Below are 16,846 nucleotides of genomic sequence, written 5' to 3'. Positions count from 1 at the left end.
ATACATTGCCTGCGATTCGCCTGCATTCCACACGCAGGCGAATTCTGCAGGGTCTACCGTGCAGAAAAATCCTGCACATAAAAACGCAAATGAAAACTGACAAGTGGAAACAGTCCCATCCACTTGTATTGCCTATGCGAATCCGCATGCGTTGTCTGCATGCGAATTCGCGCTAGTGGAAACGGGCCCTAAGGGCTCAATGAAAATTGTGGCCAGAGCCTGCTGCTGGGGATACTGATGTTAAATTAACTATAGCCTTTTCCTATAGCTGCTTGGTGAGAATCCATTGACATCATGATTTAGGAATAGTCCCCAGTAAGCCCTGCATGTTTCTGCTGCTGATTCTGTAAATGTAAATTAAGGTGAAACCAAGGTGGTGGGTCAATGATAGGAATCAGCCACTGAGTTACCCCCAAACACTTGTCAAGGTACCCTAAGTGGCTAATGGCCCATACTCACGAGGGACTTTTGTCGCCTCAACACGCGGCGTGCGCGTGTTGCGGCGACAGGTCGCCCGTGAGTATGGGCCGTCGCATGCGCGCGCGCCCCCGAACTGTCGCCCGTCGCTATGTCGCCATGCGATTGAAACTTTCAATCGCATGGCGACAGTCGCCGCTGCCCCCCCGCCGCAACTGTCGCTAGTCCGCGTGAGTACGCGGACTAGCGACAGCAACCTCCATTGAGGTTCACAGACCTTCCGGTGAGCTTCCGGCGGGGGGAGGAGGAACGTCAGCGACAGCTTCCGCCTTGCCGCTGGTCCCTCTTCCGCATGTGTACGCGGAGGGACCTGGTGAGGAGCTGTCGCCGGCCTGTCGCCCACACGCTCACGTGTGCTGGCGACAGGCGAGTTTTGCAGCCCGTGAGTACGGGCCTCTAGACTTGCCATTCTTGTGTTAGATAGTTGCATTTCCGTTTGCTTCATTCTTGCATGTGGCCATTCTCAGATGTTTGTTTACCCAGGACCTGTACAACACTATTTATAAAGGAGAAGGCTTATTGCTTTGTGTATGGTTTATCCCATAATAATATTTACTAATACATGTGACTTATGACTGATCAGTGTGCACAACCCGGAAAGCTTGTCTGGTAAATTTATTTAGTGTTGTTGAAAATGGAAAAGAAGAAAGGTTCTCAATCATGTAAGAAACGCATGAGCAGGTATTAACAATCAATGTGGCCTCTCCAGAGAAGTATGTGGCCTTTATAGCTCTCGTTACCAAACATTTAGTCACTTCATGAAGAAAAACACAGCTATTGAATATTATGGTAAACAAGAAACAATTCCTTTCCCTTTGTTTACATTTTCTACTCTTTTAGTCACCTTTATAATTATCCGCCTATCAGCGAGTTGTTATATTGTTGTCATTTACCAACTACTGTAGTAAAACATGATAGCTACAGCAATTGATCAGTTGTATAAATGTCAGAAATAAAGTGAGAAGTAGACAGACACTGACACTTTTCTGTTTGGCATCAGTAATTAGCCAAGCACTGATAAACGGAGTGAGTTACGCTATATTCTGCAACACCTCATAATATAGGATGTTTAACTGCCCTTATTGCTTATTTAAAGTACAACTGTAGTGAGAGGAACATGGAGGCTGCCTTATTTCTCTTTAAACAATACAAGTTGCCTGGCAGTACTGCTGATCTGGCTGGCGAAGAGTCTGAATAACACCAGAAACAAGCTAATCTTGTCAGATCTGGAAATAATGTCATAAACACCTGATCTGTGGCTAAAGTATTAGAGGCAGAGGATCAGCAGGGCAGCCAGGCAACTGGTATTGCTTAAAAGGAAATAAATATGGCAGCCTCTAATCCCTCTTACTTGAGTTGTCCTTTAAATGTCCTAACTTGAGGTGAGGAGCAAGAATTCTGTGTTTTTTCTTGTAATTTATCCTTGTAGGTTTAATTCAGTGCTTCCCCTCTTTTCCCTGTCTGTGACCATTGTCAGCATACACACAGCTTATACTGGTGTGTGCTTGGTACATATGGATGTATTTTGTTAGCTCTCTTGTGGGATTAGTTTGATGCATTATTTGTCCAAAGAGGATGGTAGGATTACGTGCTCCTAATTTTTACATAGGTTTGATGCAAAGAATGCATGCATTTGTGCATTATGCACTATGTAACTAAGACCCTGGATTGTAACACAGCTGTAGAGATAGCAGTGGTTCCTAGTTGATTGATTTGGGTTAAAGCATTTGCATGTGAGTGTGCAAAGGGTTAACTGATTTTGTTGGTCATGCCCCTTTAAGCACCTCCCTTTTTACTTGTTTAAATGTCCTAACTTGAGGTGAGGAGCAAGGATTCTGTGTGTTTTCTTAAACAGATATACCACATTTTATCAAAGAGCAAAGTTAACATTTGACATAATTCATGCTTTGGTTACCTGTATTCCAATGGAAAGGTTTTTCCTGAACAGATTCTTTTTCCTGTCATCCGCGGTGATGGTGGAAACGGTAGACGTGGAGTTCACTGTCATGGTGTTGTCCATGTGCTGGCTGGCTGGGCCGTGGATTTGAGCATTAGCAGCTTCAATGGCGGCAGTAAGAGCTTTCATACTGTCCAGGCTCTCTGTGGAATTACTGAGCCCTGACTGACTAATCATATCCCCCCTTTGTCCATGTCCATCCATATAGGCATCTTGGGCAGATTCTGTACTACTCTGAGCAGTGATGGAGATGAATGGCTTTGTGGTTGTCCTGGGTGGCACTGGAGGAGGTGTCTTTTTATATGTGGTAATACATGAAGATACTGAAAAGAAAGAAGAACACTATTCAATTTTTCAGGCACATAACATCAAACAAATGCTAGCAACACAAAATATCATAATTGTATGCAGTGCATGGTGTTCCACCAATGACGTTTCCATTCAGCACAGATAGTTCTTACGAGTTCTTATGGATGAGAATTTTATAGGACAAAGGTGAATTCAGGACATGCTTAAGTGTTATTGTGCTGACTCACACATGCTGAAAACAAAGCAGACAAATGTAGCTGCTCCAATTTACCCGTGTTTGAAAATTGCTTTATAGCATGTAAGAATAGATTCTCAGTAACAGTAGTATGGGTGTAGGAGTAGGTTTGGGGGTACGGTGTGTATGGGTCACTTACCAGATGCTGACATGGGGGTGTAATTAAGTAGTTGATTTGGGAAAAGGGGGGGGGGTGATATACACCTGTGTGACAGTGATAAAATACATTTTTTTTGTATTTTTTATTTTTAGTAACCTGTTGAACAAGTATACGTTACATATGCATGTTATTTATAATACAGTTTGTTTATACTATTTTTGGCATAGTTACACTGAGGAAAGGGATCCCTGGACTTTATTTTTACTCTCTCAACAAAGCAGGGAGGGGAAAACGTCCCTCACTTCACTGACAACTGAGATGCACAGATTCAATCTCATATCCTGGTAACCAGAGCTGACCAGTAGTGTTGGTGTTCGAATTTGATTTAGATGCAGAGGTCGCTACTGCACCAGGCCCCCTGGACCACAGGGGTACACTAGGGGCCCCCCTTCATCCATCTTATTAGCTTTTCATTGGTGCTATCTGGTAATGAACATCTTTGTATGTGTATTGCATAGCGGTAATCCTTAACCTCCTTAGCGGTCTGGACGAGCTCAGCTCGTTCATTACCGCCGGAGGGTGCCGCTCAGGCCCTGCTGGGCCGATTTTGTTCAAGTAAAAAGGTGCACACGCAGCTGGCACTTTGCCAGCTGCGTGTGCTACCTGATTCCCACCGCAGCGCGGCGATCCGCCGCGTGTAGCGGCGAAAGAGGGTCCCCCCAGCCGCCCGAGCCCAGTGGCCAGCGCTAAGGGCTGGATCGGAGGCGGCTGACGTCAGGACGTCGGCTGACATCCATGACGCCACTCCGCTCGTCGCCATGGTGACGAGGAAAGCGAAACAAGGAAGGCCGCTCATTGCGGCCTTCCTTGTTACTTCTGATCGCCGGAGGCGATCAGAAGTACACATTGGGAGCGCCCTCTAGTGGGCTTTCATGCAGCCAACTTTCAGTTGGCTGCATGTAATAGTTTTTTTTTATTTAAAAAAAAACCCTCCCGAAGCCGCCCTGGCGGTCTTAATAGAACGCCAGGGAGGTTAAACCATTTGCCTACTCTAAATACAGATCTCTAACACTGCAGCTGTCTTTGATAGGTTTTGGGGATCCATATTGATAGAGTGCCTGAGGCTCCATGTAAGACTTGTACTAAGACCCCAAGCTCCTTAGTTAGGCCTCTGCTATGTATGTATCATGTGTAGTGTATGTATCGTAGTCTAGGGCCAATTTTGGGGGAAGCCAGTTAACTTATTGAGATGAGGGAGAACATACAAACTCTGTGCAGATAGTGACCTGGCTGGTATTCGAACCAGGGACCCAGCGCTGCAAGGTGAGAGTGCTAACCACTACGCCACCGTGCTGCCAAATGTACTTTGCAATTTACATTGCTCCACTTTCAATATGCAGAGCTTTGCAATGCAAAGTTATGAAAAAGATAGTTGTATGATGATGTTCTGCAAAATCTGTAGAAAGCGGGCAGTAGGAGATAATATTGTGGAGACAGAATTAAGTAACAGGGGGCAATATATTGTGCATAACTGGTTAAAAGTGTAAGTAATGTAAGTGCCAAATGAAGGAATGCTGCTATATTAAAAATTACTAAAATTATTCTGTGACTGGTGGGCGGAGACTGAGTCAGCCCCATGAGTGGGAGGGGCTTGTGCTCCTTATCTTTATAAAAAGCATGCCTGACACTTCTTTGCATTAAAAATGCAAAATGACAGTGTGTATTTTGAACACAGGTGACTCTAAAGTTATATGTATCCATACGTTGAATTAGTGTAAGAAATCAAAGCATTGCATTGTGTTTACCAGTCAAAAGGTTCACCAATGTATAAACACACACAGTGATGATGCATCATATCAGGCACAGACATGCTGTCACTGCAGACTTCCATTTAAAAATGACTCACATATCATAAAAGGCACAAGGTGCCTTTCAGGCCTCTTGAATGGAATATCTCCTTTAAAAGAAATTCTGAATGGATGTGTGTTTGCTCACATTTTGTCTTTGTAGTCAAAAACTTGCTGCCAGAGGGGCCTGCTATTAATTCAACAACACCGGTAAAATATCCAATATTCCAGCGAAGTAGAAGCCAAATTTAAATAAACATCTACATGGTTCATACAGAGAACAAAAGAGAACTATGTTCACAAGCCTCTGCATGCCAAGTGTCTTCCAGAGACATTGTGATCTGCAGCTCATGCACATAGAACTAGCCGGGGATTTTCATCCTGGATAATGTAGTCTCTGATGTTCATGAGACATAAATAATAACACCAGCACTTTGCACCAACGCCACCTTCCGCTTACAGGGAACCCGAGGGGAGAAGGATATGGAGGCTGACATGGTTGTTTCCTTTTAAATAATGCACAGTGCTTGGCTGTCCTGATAATCCTCTGCCTCCTATACTTTAAAGGATACCCGAAGTGACATGTGACATGATGAGATAGACATGTGTATGTACAGTGCCAAGCACACTAATATCTATGCTGTGCCCCTTTTTTTCTTTCTCTGCCTGAAAGTTAAATATCAGGTATGCAAGTGGCTGACTCAGTCCTGACTCAGACAGGAAGTGACCCTCACTCATAAGAAATTCCAACTATAAAACACTTTTCCTAGCAGAAAATGGCTTCTGAGAGCAGGAAAGAGATAACAAGGGGAATTTCTTATCAGTGAGGGTCACACTGTAGTCACTTCCTGTCTGAGTCAGGACTGAGTCAGCCACTTACATACCTGATATTTAACTCTTTCAGACAGAGTAAGAAAAAAAGGAACACGGCATAAGTTATTTGTGTACTTGGCACGGTACATACACATGTCTATCTCATCATGTCACATGTCACTTTGGGTATCCTTTAAGCCACAGACCCTGAAGAAGTATGCAGATCAGATGTCTATGACAAATTTGACAAGATTAGCTGCAGGCTTGCTTCAAGAGGGTGATTTAGACCCTACTGACCAGAAAGATCAGCAGGACTACCAGACAACTGGCATTATTTAAAAGGAAATAAATATGGCAGCCTCCATAGGTCTCACATCTCGGGTTCCTTTTAAGGTGAACCTGTAGTAAATTCCTATCATAGAAACAGAACATATAAAGAGATTACAAAAAAACTGCATATAAAACTGATCAGTGTGTGGTGTGTATATGTGTGTATGTGTGTGGTGTGTGTATGTGTGTGGTGTGTGTGTGTGTATGTGTGTGGTGTGTGTGTGTGTATGTGTGTGTGTGTGTGTGTGTGTGTGTGTGTGTGTGTGTGTGTGTGTGTGTACGTGTGTGTACGTGTGTGTATGTGTGTGCATGTGTGTGCATGTGTGTGCATGTGTGTGGTGTGTGTATGTGTGTGTATGTGTGTATGTGTGTGTATGTGGGTGGTGTGTGTATGTGGGTGGTGTGTGTATGTGTGTGTATGTGTGTATGTGTGTGTGTGTGTGTGTATGTGTGTTTGTGTGTTTGTGTGTATGTGTGTTTGTGTGTATGTGTGTGGTGTGTGTATGTGTGTGTATGTGTGTGTATGTGTGTATGTGTGTGTATGTGTGTATGTGTGTGTATGTGTGTATATGTGTGTGGTGTGTGTATGTGTGTGGTGTGTGTATGTGTGTGGTGTATGTATGTGTGTGGTATATGTAGTCATTCTGGTTCCTTGTCTTTGTTCCGCTCTGTTCTATTAAGCCACCATGCTCCTCTGAAAGCTGGCCAAGCAGGCCAGTCATGGGCTACTGCGTAGTGCCAGTTTTTACGAACTGCGCAAGCTCGATCTGGAAATGCGTGGACCGGGGCGGTGCATGCAGCTTTCAGAGGAGCACAGCAGCTGAAGGGAGCAGTGTGGAATGATGGTGAGGGACCAGAATGGCTACAGGGGGCTGTCTGATCCACTCAGCGGATCCGTTGGACCAAATGTTGACAACTTTTAGTCGTTTGTCCAACTAATAGACGTTCAAATAAGTCATTTGATCAGTCATTTAATCTAGTCCATTGTTCTATCCAGTCCATTGCCCATTATCAAGTTGGTTAAATGACATGTAAATTAATTAAATTAGGATATCAGCTAATTTGTTGGTCGGTGTGTACATGACGTCTGAACGACTTGTTGTTTGCACTTCAAGTCGTTTAAACAACCAGTTTAAACGACAATCAGACGTAAGGTTGGCGTAAAGTTGAACGCTTGTACGCACCCTAAAGGACTACTGTAGGGGGTAGGGGAAAAAAAATTGAACTTACCCAGGGGCTTCCAATGGTCCCCCACAGACCTCCTGTGCCCGCGCAGCCACTCACTGATGCTCTGGTCCCGGGCCCACCTCCGGTTCACTTCTGGAATTTCCGACTTTAAAGTCAGAAAACCACTGTGCCTGCGTGGCTGTTTCCTCGCTCCTGCTGACGCCATCAGGAGTGTATTGCGCCCAGTACGGTCTGAGCCTGCGCAGTATGCTCCTGGTGACATCAACGGGAGCAAGAATATGGCGCAGTGGTTTTCTGACTTTAAAGAGAACCCGAGGTGGGTTTGAAGAATATTATCTGCATACAGAGGCTGGATCTGCCTATACAGTCCAGCCTCTGTTGCTATCCCAAACCCCCCTAAGGTCCCCCTGCACTCTGCAATCCCTCATAAATCACAGCCACGCTGCTGACAAACAGCTTGTCAGAGCTGGCTGTGTTTATCTCTATAGTGTCAGTCTGCTGCTCTCCCCGCCTCCTGCAGAACTCCAGTCCCCGCCCGCATCCCTTCCCTCCCTGCTGATTGGAGGGAAGGGACGGGGGCAGGGACCGGAGCTATGCAGGAGGTGGGGGAGCAGCTGAGACTGACACTACAGATGTAAACACAGCCTCACAGCACGGCTGTGATTTATGAGGGATTGCAGAGTGCAGGGGAACCTTAGTGGGGTTTGGGATAGCAACAGAGGCTGGGCTGTATAGGCAGATCCAGCCTCTGTATGCAGATAACATTCTTTAAACACACCTCTGGTTCTCTTTAAAGTCAGAAAGCCCAGAAGTGAACCAGAGGCGGGACTGGAGCATTGGTGAGTAGTTGCGTGGGCACAGGACGTCTACAGGGGACCATTAGAAGCCCTGGGCAAGTTCAACTCTTTTTTCCCCCTACAGTAGTCCTTTAAGTTTCCTTTAAAGAGAAACTCCGACCAAGAATTGAACTTTATCCCAATCAGTAGCTGATACCCCCTTTTACATGAGAAATCTATTCCTTTTCACAGATCGACCACCAGGGGGTGCTGTATGGCTGATATTGTGGTGAAACTCCTCCCACAAGAAACAAGAAAAGTATGTACTTTGGCAGTAGTTCTGTCTGTGAACCTTGCTGCATTGTGGGAAATAGCTGTTTACAACTGCCAAAAACATGCAGCAGCTACATCACCTGCCAACAGTAAAAATGTCACCATATATAGTAGTTATCTGTGCAGGCGCTCAACATCAAGTCCCAACAATAGTGACAGTTCCAGTATTTACAGTACACTCGTACGGAAGCTCCGCCTTACTAGTTTCGTCATCTGTGACTCATCAGAGGCCTCTGGCACTGTATGGGTGGAAGTGCTACACTTGTCACTTGTTATAGTGTATACTGGATTACGCTATGTCCTTGTATCCCTGTTTGAGTTCTAGATAAAATCTCAACTGAAGACCGATGGGATATCATCAAAAATACGCGTTTTAGCTGATCTGTAACATAATCAGCCTACAAATCCGGTGAGAGTACCCAGTGTGGGTCTGTCTGTTTGAGTGGAGTATATGAAGATTATCAGCTATTTGAATTGTCACCATTAACCTATGAAGTTTATCAGAAATTGGAACTGTTGCTATTGATTTGAAATACTGGAACTGTCACTATTGTTGGGACTTGATGTTGAGCGCCTGCACAGATAACTACTATATATGCAAATAGGGTGTTTACCCCCCACTGTGTGGCGATCCATAGATACGGAGGGACATTTATGTTCATTTATCTAAATTTTCTGTATTTGTGATATACATAGTTCTAATTGAGATATACTTAGTTCTAATTGAGGAGCGCTCATAGCCACCTACAGTTTTCAAAAATGTCACCATGTAATAAATGTCAGAATGTAAATCAGGGATTTAAAATATTTTACAATGGGCAAACACTGACTAAATCATTTATACATAATTATTGTAAAAATGAAGCACTTTTTTTATTACATTATTTTCACTGGAGTTCCTCTTTAAGCTATGTATGCACTTTAAATTTTCCTCAGCCGAAATAATAGTTATAATTGTTTCAGTTACAAAGCTAAAGTGTGTTCAGGTGTCCACTGACTTCAATAGATTCCCCCACTACTAGTGACTTATCATCTGGACACTTGAATTGCTTGGTCTCTCTAAAATCAAAATCGCAAATCTGGTGAACAGGTTATTTGAATTGTGCATTTACTCCAAGTGGAGGAGAAACTGATTACTATAAAACTTGAGCAAATTCACCAAAGAACCAATTTCTCATAATGCATATCAAATTTTATTCTTCTCAAAATTGCACAACGTCCCAAATACACAACCCCCTCCTCCCTAAAAACAAGCCAATATGGCTCCCACCGTATTGCAATTAATCAACGTTCCTATATCATACTGTTTATCACCAGATGCGTTTTCAAAGACCTTGGTTTTATCGACTAGCTTGCAATAGGTACACTTACCACACGGGTACATGCCAACGGGTTTTGGGCCTAAAAAGCCTCTACCTTCTAGTGGAATGTTTATCAGTCCATGGAACTCTGTGTAACATATATGAAGAAACGTAGCTCCCATTGAGGCGGATGTAGTAAGCACCACCATTTGATAGGGAGATATTTCATATATTCAAGTTACAACTGCTGCATTAATAGACTCACCAATCCGCTGACCACGAGATTGGTTGTGTGTGTGTGGTGTGTATGGGGAGCGCTCCAACCCATATTGGCTTGTTTTTAGGGGGGAGGGGGTTGTGTATTTGGGACGTTGTGCAATTTTGAGAAGAATAAAATTTGATATGCATTATGAGAAATTGGTTCTTTGGTGAAATTGTCTCTCTAAAATCGCATCATCATGTATCTTATACCCTGTTTGCGTGTATAAGCTTGTGCTATATTGTATAACCTTGTGCTGCCTCTGTGTGTCTGACACCCCTTGTTAACACTGCATGCATCCCTACTCATTGTCAAGGGCTAGGTAATATACTGGCGCTTGATAAATACAATAAATAATAATAGTAATCACTATATACAGTAGTTCCTATACAGTAGTTCCTTGCAAGAACTTCAAAGTTGGTTATGTCTGTTTTTTTAAATAAATAATTGCAAAGTAAATTTTTCATTGTTTTTTTTACTGTTACAGCACCTTTAATAACATTCCTGGATGAGCATTTTAAAGTTTCAAAAGAACGTCAATACAAAAAGAGAGAATTTCTATCGGTCCGTTGGACTAGAAAATGACCAATTTTACTTTCTTTTTTTTAAACTGAAAGAAAATTTTACCTACATAGAGCAACTCAAAGTTATAAAAAATAACCCATATTGATTGGAAATATTAAGTATATCGTTTGAATACTTTTAGGGCTCGGTTCCCCACAGTGTCGGCATGCATCCTGCAAAATACGATGCCAGGACTGAGCTGCAAGACGTGACTGAATCCCTTTAGCCGTGCAATGCTATAAGAATTCGGATGTGTGATGCGAAAAAATGCAGCATGCCGTATGAATACACCCCCCCTCCACTATATATTTTCCCCAAAAACATACAGATAAGTTAATTAACATATGACTATGGTAGGGATTAGATTGTGAGCCATTATGACGGAAAGTTAGTGACATGGCTATTTACTCTGTAAAGCGCTGTGGAAATCAGATTTTAAAAAATATTGAAACTGTATTGGCATTTAAAGCTTAAAATGTACCGGAGGCAATATGTGACATGATGAGATAAATAGAAGTATGTACAGTGCAAAACATATTCATAACCAGGCTGTTTTGCTTGTTTTATTTTGCTGCCTGAGTTAATTTCTAGGCATCAAAGTGACAGCTTCTGTCTTGTCTGTAGCTTGTAGGCAATATAGTAAACATCACTGATAAGCAAAGTGCAGCCAGAAAAGTTTTCCTGGAAGAACACAACTTCTGAGGGCGGGGAGAAATAAAATACATGAACTATTGACCATTTTCTAACACTGGGACACTTAATAGGCTACCACTGAATAGAGAGTGTAAAAGATTCTACTTACTTTGTAAATGTTTAAATATAAAACAAAACCCTGGGATACTTTAAAAAGTCATTTAAGGAGTAGGAGGATAAATATAATTGTTTATCTCATCAGTTTACTTTCACCTCGTGTACACTTTAAGATATGAACAGAAAAACACAACATGGCCTTGTAACGATCAGTGTCAGCACACAGAGAGAATCTGATTATTGGTGATCTGCAGTATCACCAATAATACAGATGTATACCTGATTATTGATGATCTGCAGAATCACCAATAATACAAGTATGACTAACCTCTGGACACCTAGTAATGAGTAAGTGAATTAGTGCAACAGTAGGCTATCTCTCGTGGGGCGGGAGACGCAGCAATTATGAGTATGGACCACCTGAGGAGCAGGTGGCCTTAGTGTGGGAACTATCTCCTAGGAGAGGGGATAGAGATAACCTGGGAGCCAATGATTCCCTGCTATACTGGGAATCAGATTATACTACAGCCAACACCTGGTGGAATGGTGTTACTGCTAGTACAGTTAGACTGAGCACTCAGGGTGAGTGACAGCTTGGGTGGTCGGGCAGGCCAGGTCGGTAACACACGAGCAGATCAGGTACAGAGAGTGTGAGACTGATTCGATAACCGGGTACAGGCAGGGTCTGGCAACAGGTAGGCAGATATGCAGAGGTACCGAATCAGAAAGCAAGAGGAAGGTCGACAGAGCGAATGGTCATAACATATAAGTATAACAAAGTCCTAGACTGGGGTGTGAGTTCCTTGGTCTCGACACCCTGCAACTAGTCTAGAGTATAACACAGCAAAGACACAGTATCCCTAAACTTGAGTGTGTGGTCCTTGGTCACAACACCCTGGAACTGGTCTAAAGTATAACACAGCAATGACACAGTATCCCTAAGCTTGGGTGTGAGGTCCGTGGTCACAACACCCTGGAACTGGTCTAAAGTATAACACATCAATGACACAGTATCCCTAAGCATGGGTGTGAGGTCCATGGTCACAACACCCTGGAACTGGTCTAAGGTAACACAAACGTAATCTGGCTAAGTGTGAATTCCCAGGTTCTTATGGTTCTAACACACTGTGGGATCTGACTGGTCTGAGTGCTCACACATTAGTATTCGCAACGGCAGACAACCAGCAACTGACAGGCAAGGAGTATATATAGTGCAGCGCTCCTCAGCGTCGCCCAGTCCCACTCAGCCAATCACCCACTGCGCTGGGATCAGCTGATCGTCCTGATCAGCTGATCCCTCTCCTATTGGCATAAAGGTCCTGCCTCCTAGCGCGCGCGTAGCTCTCCATCAGTGTGCACTACTAGGCTCAGACAAACCAGACGCATGCTGCTGTGCGGAAACCGCCGGTCTGAACGCGGAGACAGCCGCCCCGCTGCCAGACCGCGCGGCGGTGTCTCCGCAATCCATTACAGGCCTTCATACAAAAACAGACCCTTCCCTGCAGCATACAGAAGATCTTCTACAAAGATTTGTGTTGCTTTTAAAGGCTTCTAGTAGTTCAGTAACACTGTGCAAAACATGCTAGCCACACCTCAGCAATGAACAGCCTTACAGAACGTAAGGATACAAGTAATACAGTTGTGCATTAAAACGGAGACAAGTTAATGTTTTTTTTCTCTCTTTAGTCATAATTATTAATTAAGCATTGTGAGCTACATGCAGCATTCCACATATTATAATTTATAAAGCAATTATTTATTGCCAAGTCGGAAAAGTCCTGGGATCTTAGGGTGGAATGTAGTGACCCTACGCTTATAACTCACCCAAAATGCATTAAGTGGAGCAGAATTCATTTCCTCCCTCGGCTTCCAGTCCATCTAAGCTGTGAGTGAGCCCTCTCCTTAATCACATGATGTTTCCTGTCAGGGCACCCTAGGACTTAATCCCCTTTCAAATAAATACAGCATGAATAGTCGAGAACAGGAGGGATATTTCTTCACAGCACACTGAGCAGAGTGTGCGCTACGCTCTTTAAATTATAATCTTTCAGGCTGGACTTTCAAAGGCTCAGCTCAATGCAACATTTCTAGGCCCCAAATTTAACTTTTGCTTATTCTCTTTCCTTCATTATAGTGAACGTTCGCTATCAAATATTAACAGGAGGAATCCAGGCTGTCTGGATGAATAAGTCCGGTGGTTTCTCAGTGCCTCTGTGGGAGTCAGAGAAGTCGTCACGGTGACTTCAAAAGACTCATTCTTAGATGAATATTGGTGGGATGCATTCAGCCTTCTTGGGTGATTAAACCTGAAGAACGGACTGAGCTTCAAAGTATGCAGCACAAAAGTACAGCGCCAGAAACAACAGGCTGCTATGCAGATTGTAAGATTCGTCTGAGATCTTTCTGCAATAACTTCATAAAACAATATACTTAGCTCATAGTAATTGGTTTCTTATTGTTTTATTAATTAGGTTTAGTGTTAAAGAAAGATTTTTAAAAACTTTTTTTTAATCAGAAAATTGTTAAATATCACTAATGAAGATGCAATATTTCTATATAGCTTCACCTGGTGGTTTGACTGACAAGCTTACTAAGTACCAGATAGATCTTGTTTGCACAGTGTAATAAAGATAAAGGACACCTGAGGCGAAAATAAACTAATGAAATAAATGATTGAAGCTATCTTCCTTCCCCTAAAATGACTTTAAGACATTCCACAGTTTTATTTTATGCTTAAAACTGTTAAAACTTAACCACTTTACCCCCAGCTGTACGGATTTCTCCGTCCCTTTTTCCACCCTGTTACCACCAAGGGACGGAGAAATCCGTACCTGACACCGCTCCCGCTCGCTCGTCCGCACGCCCCCGTGCTTGTGCACGCCGCCACCCGCTCGCCCGGAGATCAATGAACGGAAAAAACATTTCCCGTTCGTTGATCTAAGCCCCCCGCAATGATCAGCTGCTTCTACGAGAAGCAGCGCGATCATTGTGAAAAAAAAAACGTTGCCCAGCCTCCCTGAACTTCCTGCAAGCGTACTTTCTGTATGCTTGCAGGTCGCATAAACAAAAACTCACTGTGGCCGTCTTGTGGCCAAATAGTAAAACTACACCCTAAAGCATTTTTCATATACAAATACATTAGCTATACATTAAAAATTAACTCATTACCTCCCACACTCCCCAATTTTTTTTTTTTGTAATTAAAAAAAAAAAAATACAATAAAAAAATACATAAATAGTTACCTTAGGGACTGAACTTTTTAAATATTTATGTCAAGAGGGTATAACCCAGTTACTTTATAAACTATGGGCTTGTAATTAAGGATGGACGCAAAACTGAAAAAAATGCACCTTTATTTCCAAATAAAATATTGGCGCCAAACATTGTGATAGGGACATAATTTAAATGATTTTATAACCGGGACAAATGGGCAAATAAATTTCATGGGTTTTAATTACAGTAGCATGCATTATTTAAAAACTATAAAGGCCGAAAACTGAAAAATAATTTTTTTTCCCACATTCTTTCCTATTTTCCCATTAAAACACATTTAGAATAAAATAATTATTGGCATAATGCCCCACCTAAAGAAAGCCTAATTGATGGCGAAAAAAACAAGATATAGTTCATTTCATTGTGATAAGTAATGATAAAGTTATAGATGAATGAATGGAAGGAGCGTTGAAAGGAAAATTGCTCTGGTGCTCAAGGGGTAAAACCCCTCAGTGGTGAAGTGGTTAAAATAGATGTATTGTTTTTGCTCAATGACACATTCATTGAAGTATGCCAGAGCTATAATCTATGAACTATTGACCCTTTTTATCTCTTTCCTGCTCTCTGAAGCCATTTTCTGCTAGGAAAGTGTTTTATAGTTGGAATTTCTTATCAGTGAGGGTCACACTGTAGTCACTTCCTGTCTGAGTCAGCCACTTACATACCTGATATTTAACTCTTTCAGGCAGAGAAAAAAAAAGGAACACAGCATAGTTATTTGTGTGCTAGGCACTGTACATATCCATGTCTATCATCATGTCACATGTCACCTCGAGTATCCTTTAAGAAAGTTCCATAAAGAACAACAGAGCCTAGTTATTAGTGGCATGGCTAGGGACTCTGGGGGAATTGCTCTGGTACTGATGGAGCCTCTAGTCTGCTTGCAAACCAACATGGACAGGTGTACGGGCAGGCAGGGCCGGGCCGAGGCATAGGCTGGAGAGGCTCCAGCCTCAGGGCGCAGTGTAGGAGGGGGCGCAGAATTCATTCAGCTGTCATTCCTAATTGTGTTTGAAGCAGAAAGAAATAAGAAAAGGTTATACATGGCAGTGACTGCAAGCCAGATAACTAGATTAAGGTGTTGGGGAGGTTGTGGGCCCTGTGGCGCCTCTTAGTCTAATAGCAATCAGTGTTTGATGGCTCGGGTGGCAGGGATGGAGGGGCGCACTTTGGTGTCTCAGCCTTGGGTGCTGGAGGACCTTGTCCCGGCTCTGCGGGCAGGAAGAATAGCAAACAATTTGAAAGCATTTATGAACTCTGCATTTTGTGCTAGTCAATAAAATAAGAAAAGAAAACAAAAAGTAAGTTCTCTAAGCACTCAAAAAGAATTCCCTTTGGGTAAGTTCTGTACATTGTAGACATTTTCATGAACATTAAACACTAAAATTAATTGTGCTTCTAGAAATATATCAAAATGTAATGCTAAATGACATTGGCACTATGCTGTAATCACTTTCAAATGTGCTAAAGAAGTACAAATTTTCCTGCCCTTTGCAGCTAATTAATCTAGTATAAATATAGGATTTTGGCTGTGTTCCGTGTACCAACGTGTGCACTAAAGAGTGGACTTTCATAAAGCTTGAAAGGAAGTAAAATTTTAACTTCTTGGCAATTTCAGAAATTCCCAGCTGGCTCCAGATTAAAAAAAAAATATATATAAGTATAACTCGTAATATCAGTAAATATGACTTTAGAAGCATTGATATTTTTTAGCAATTTTTTTTCAACAAATTCATTTTTAGCGAATTTTACAAGATGTGGAAGCCAATGGCATCACCAGGTTATTATAGTTGGAAAGTGTGACCGAAAACTTGTCAGGCTAGACTCACAATAAGGCCCATTTAACTGCAAGGTAAAGGCAAGTACTGTATATAGGGCCTTGCACACTTACCACGTCATGCTGCACTGGAAGCTACTGAATCACTGCAGAGCCGATGCAAAGTCTGCAGTGTGTTACTGTAGGACTTCCGCAGCGCTGCAGAAGTCATTGGAGTCAATGGGCAATGCAGGAATTACATTGATGGGAGCGCGATGCAGTGCGCATGCGCAGACCGATGGGAATTACTGTGTGCATACTTCCTGCCCAGCATGGAGTAAGTCATTGAGTGTGGGGGGCACTATGCATATGACCCTGATGGCGCACTCGGCCGCAGAGTCATAGGGTTGTTATTTTTTGCAGTGGGTTGCAAAAAATAAGTGTAAAACTGAAGCAATAGTCCAACTATTCCTAATATATGTGCCATGCAACAGCTCTCCTTTCTATGAGCTGAGCCTCTACGGAGCCTGTGGTCTGACACTCTAGGCCCTAGAGCAGTCTAGGGCGCAGATGTCAA

General features: G+C 42.7%; 1 protein-coding gene across 5 annotated transcripts in view; it reads right to left on the bottom strand.

Moving 5' to 3' along the window:
• The window catches only part of DLGAP1 (DLG associated protein 1), a 780,880-nt gene that overhangs the window by 104,053 nt on the left and 659,981 nt on the right, over positions 1-16,846 (bottom strand). For all 5 annotated transcript variants that reach the window (XM_068237216.1, XM_068237213.1, XM_068237215.1 and 2 more), the window contains one exon: positions 2,393-2,757. In XM_068237216.1, coding sequence (XP_068093317.1) covers positions 2,393-2,757 — 365 coding nt within the window. The remainder of the gene's footprint in view (positions 1-2,392; positions 2,758-16,846) is intronic.

The sequence above is a fragment of the Hyperolius riggenbachi genome, chromosome 5 (assembly GCF_040937935.1).
Source record: "Hyperolius riggenbachi isolate aHypRig1 chromosome 5, aHypRig1.pri, whole genome shotgun sequence".
Lineage (NCBI taxonomy): Eukaryota > Metazoa > Chordata > Amphibia > Anura > Hyperoliidae > Hyperolius > Hyperolius riggenbachi.
This window is presented reverse-complemented; position numbering and strand designations above follow the sequence as displayed.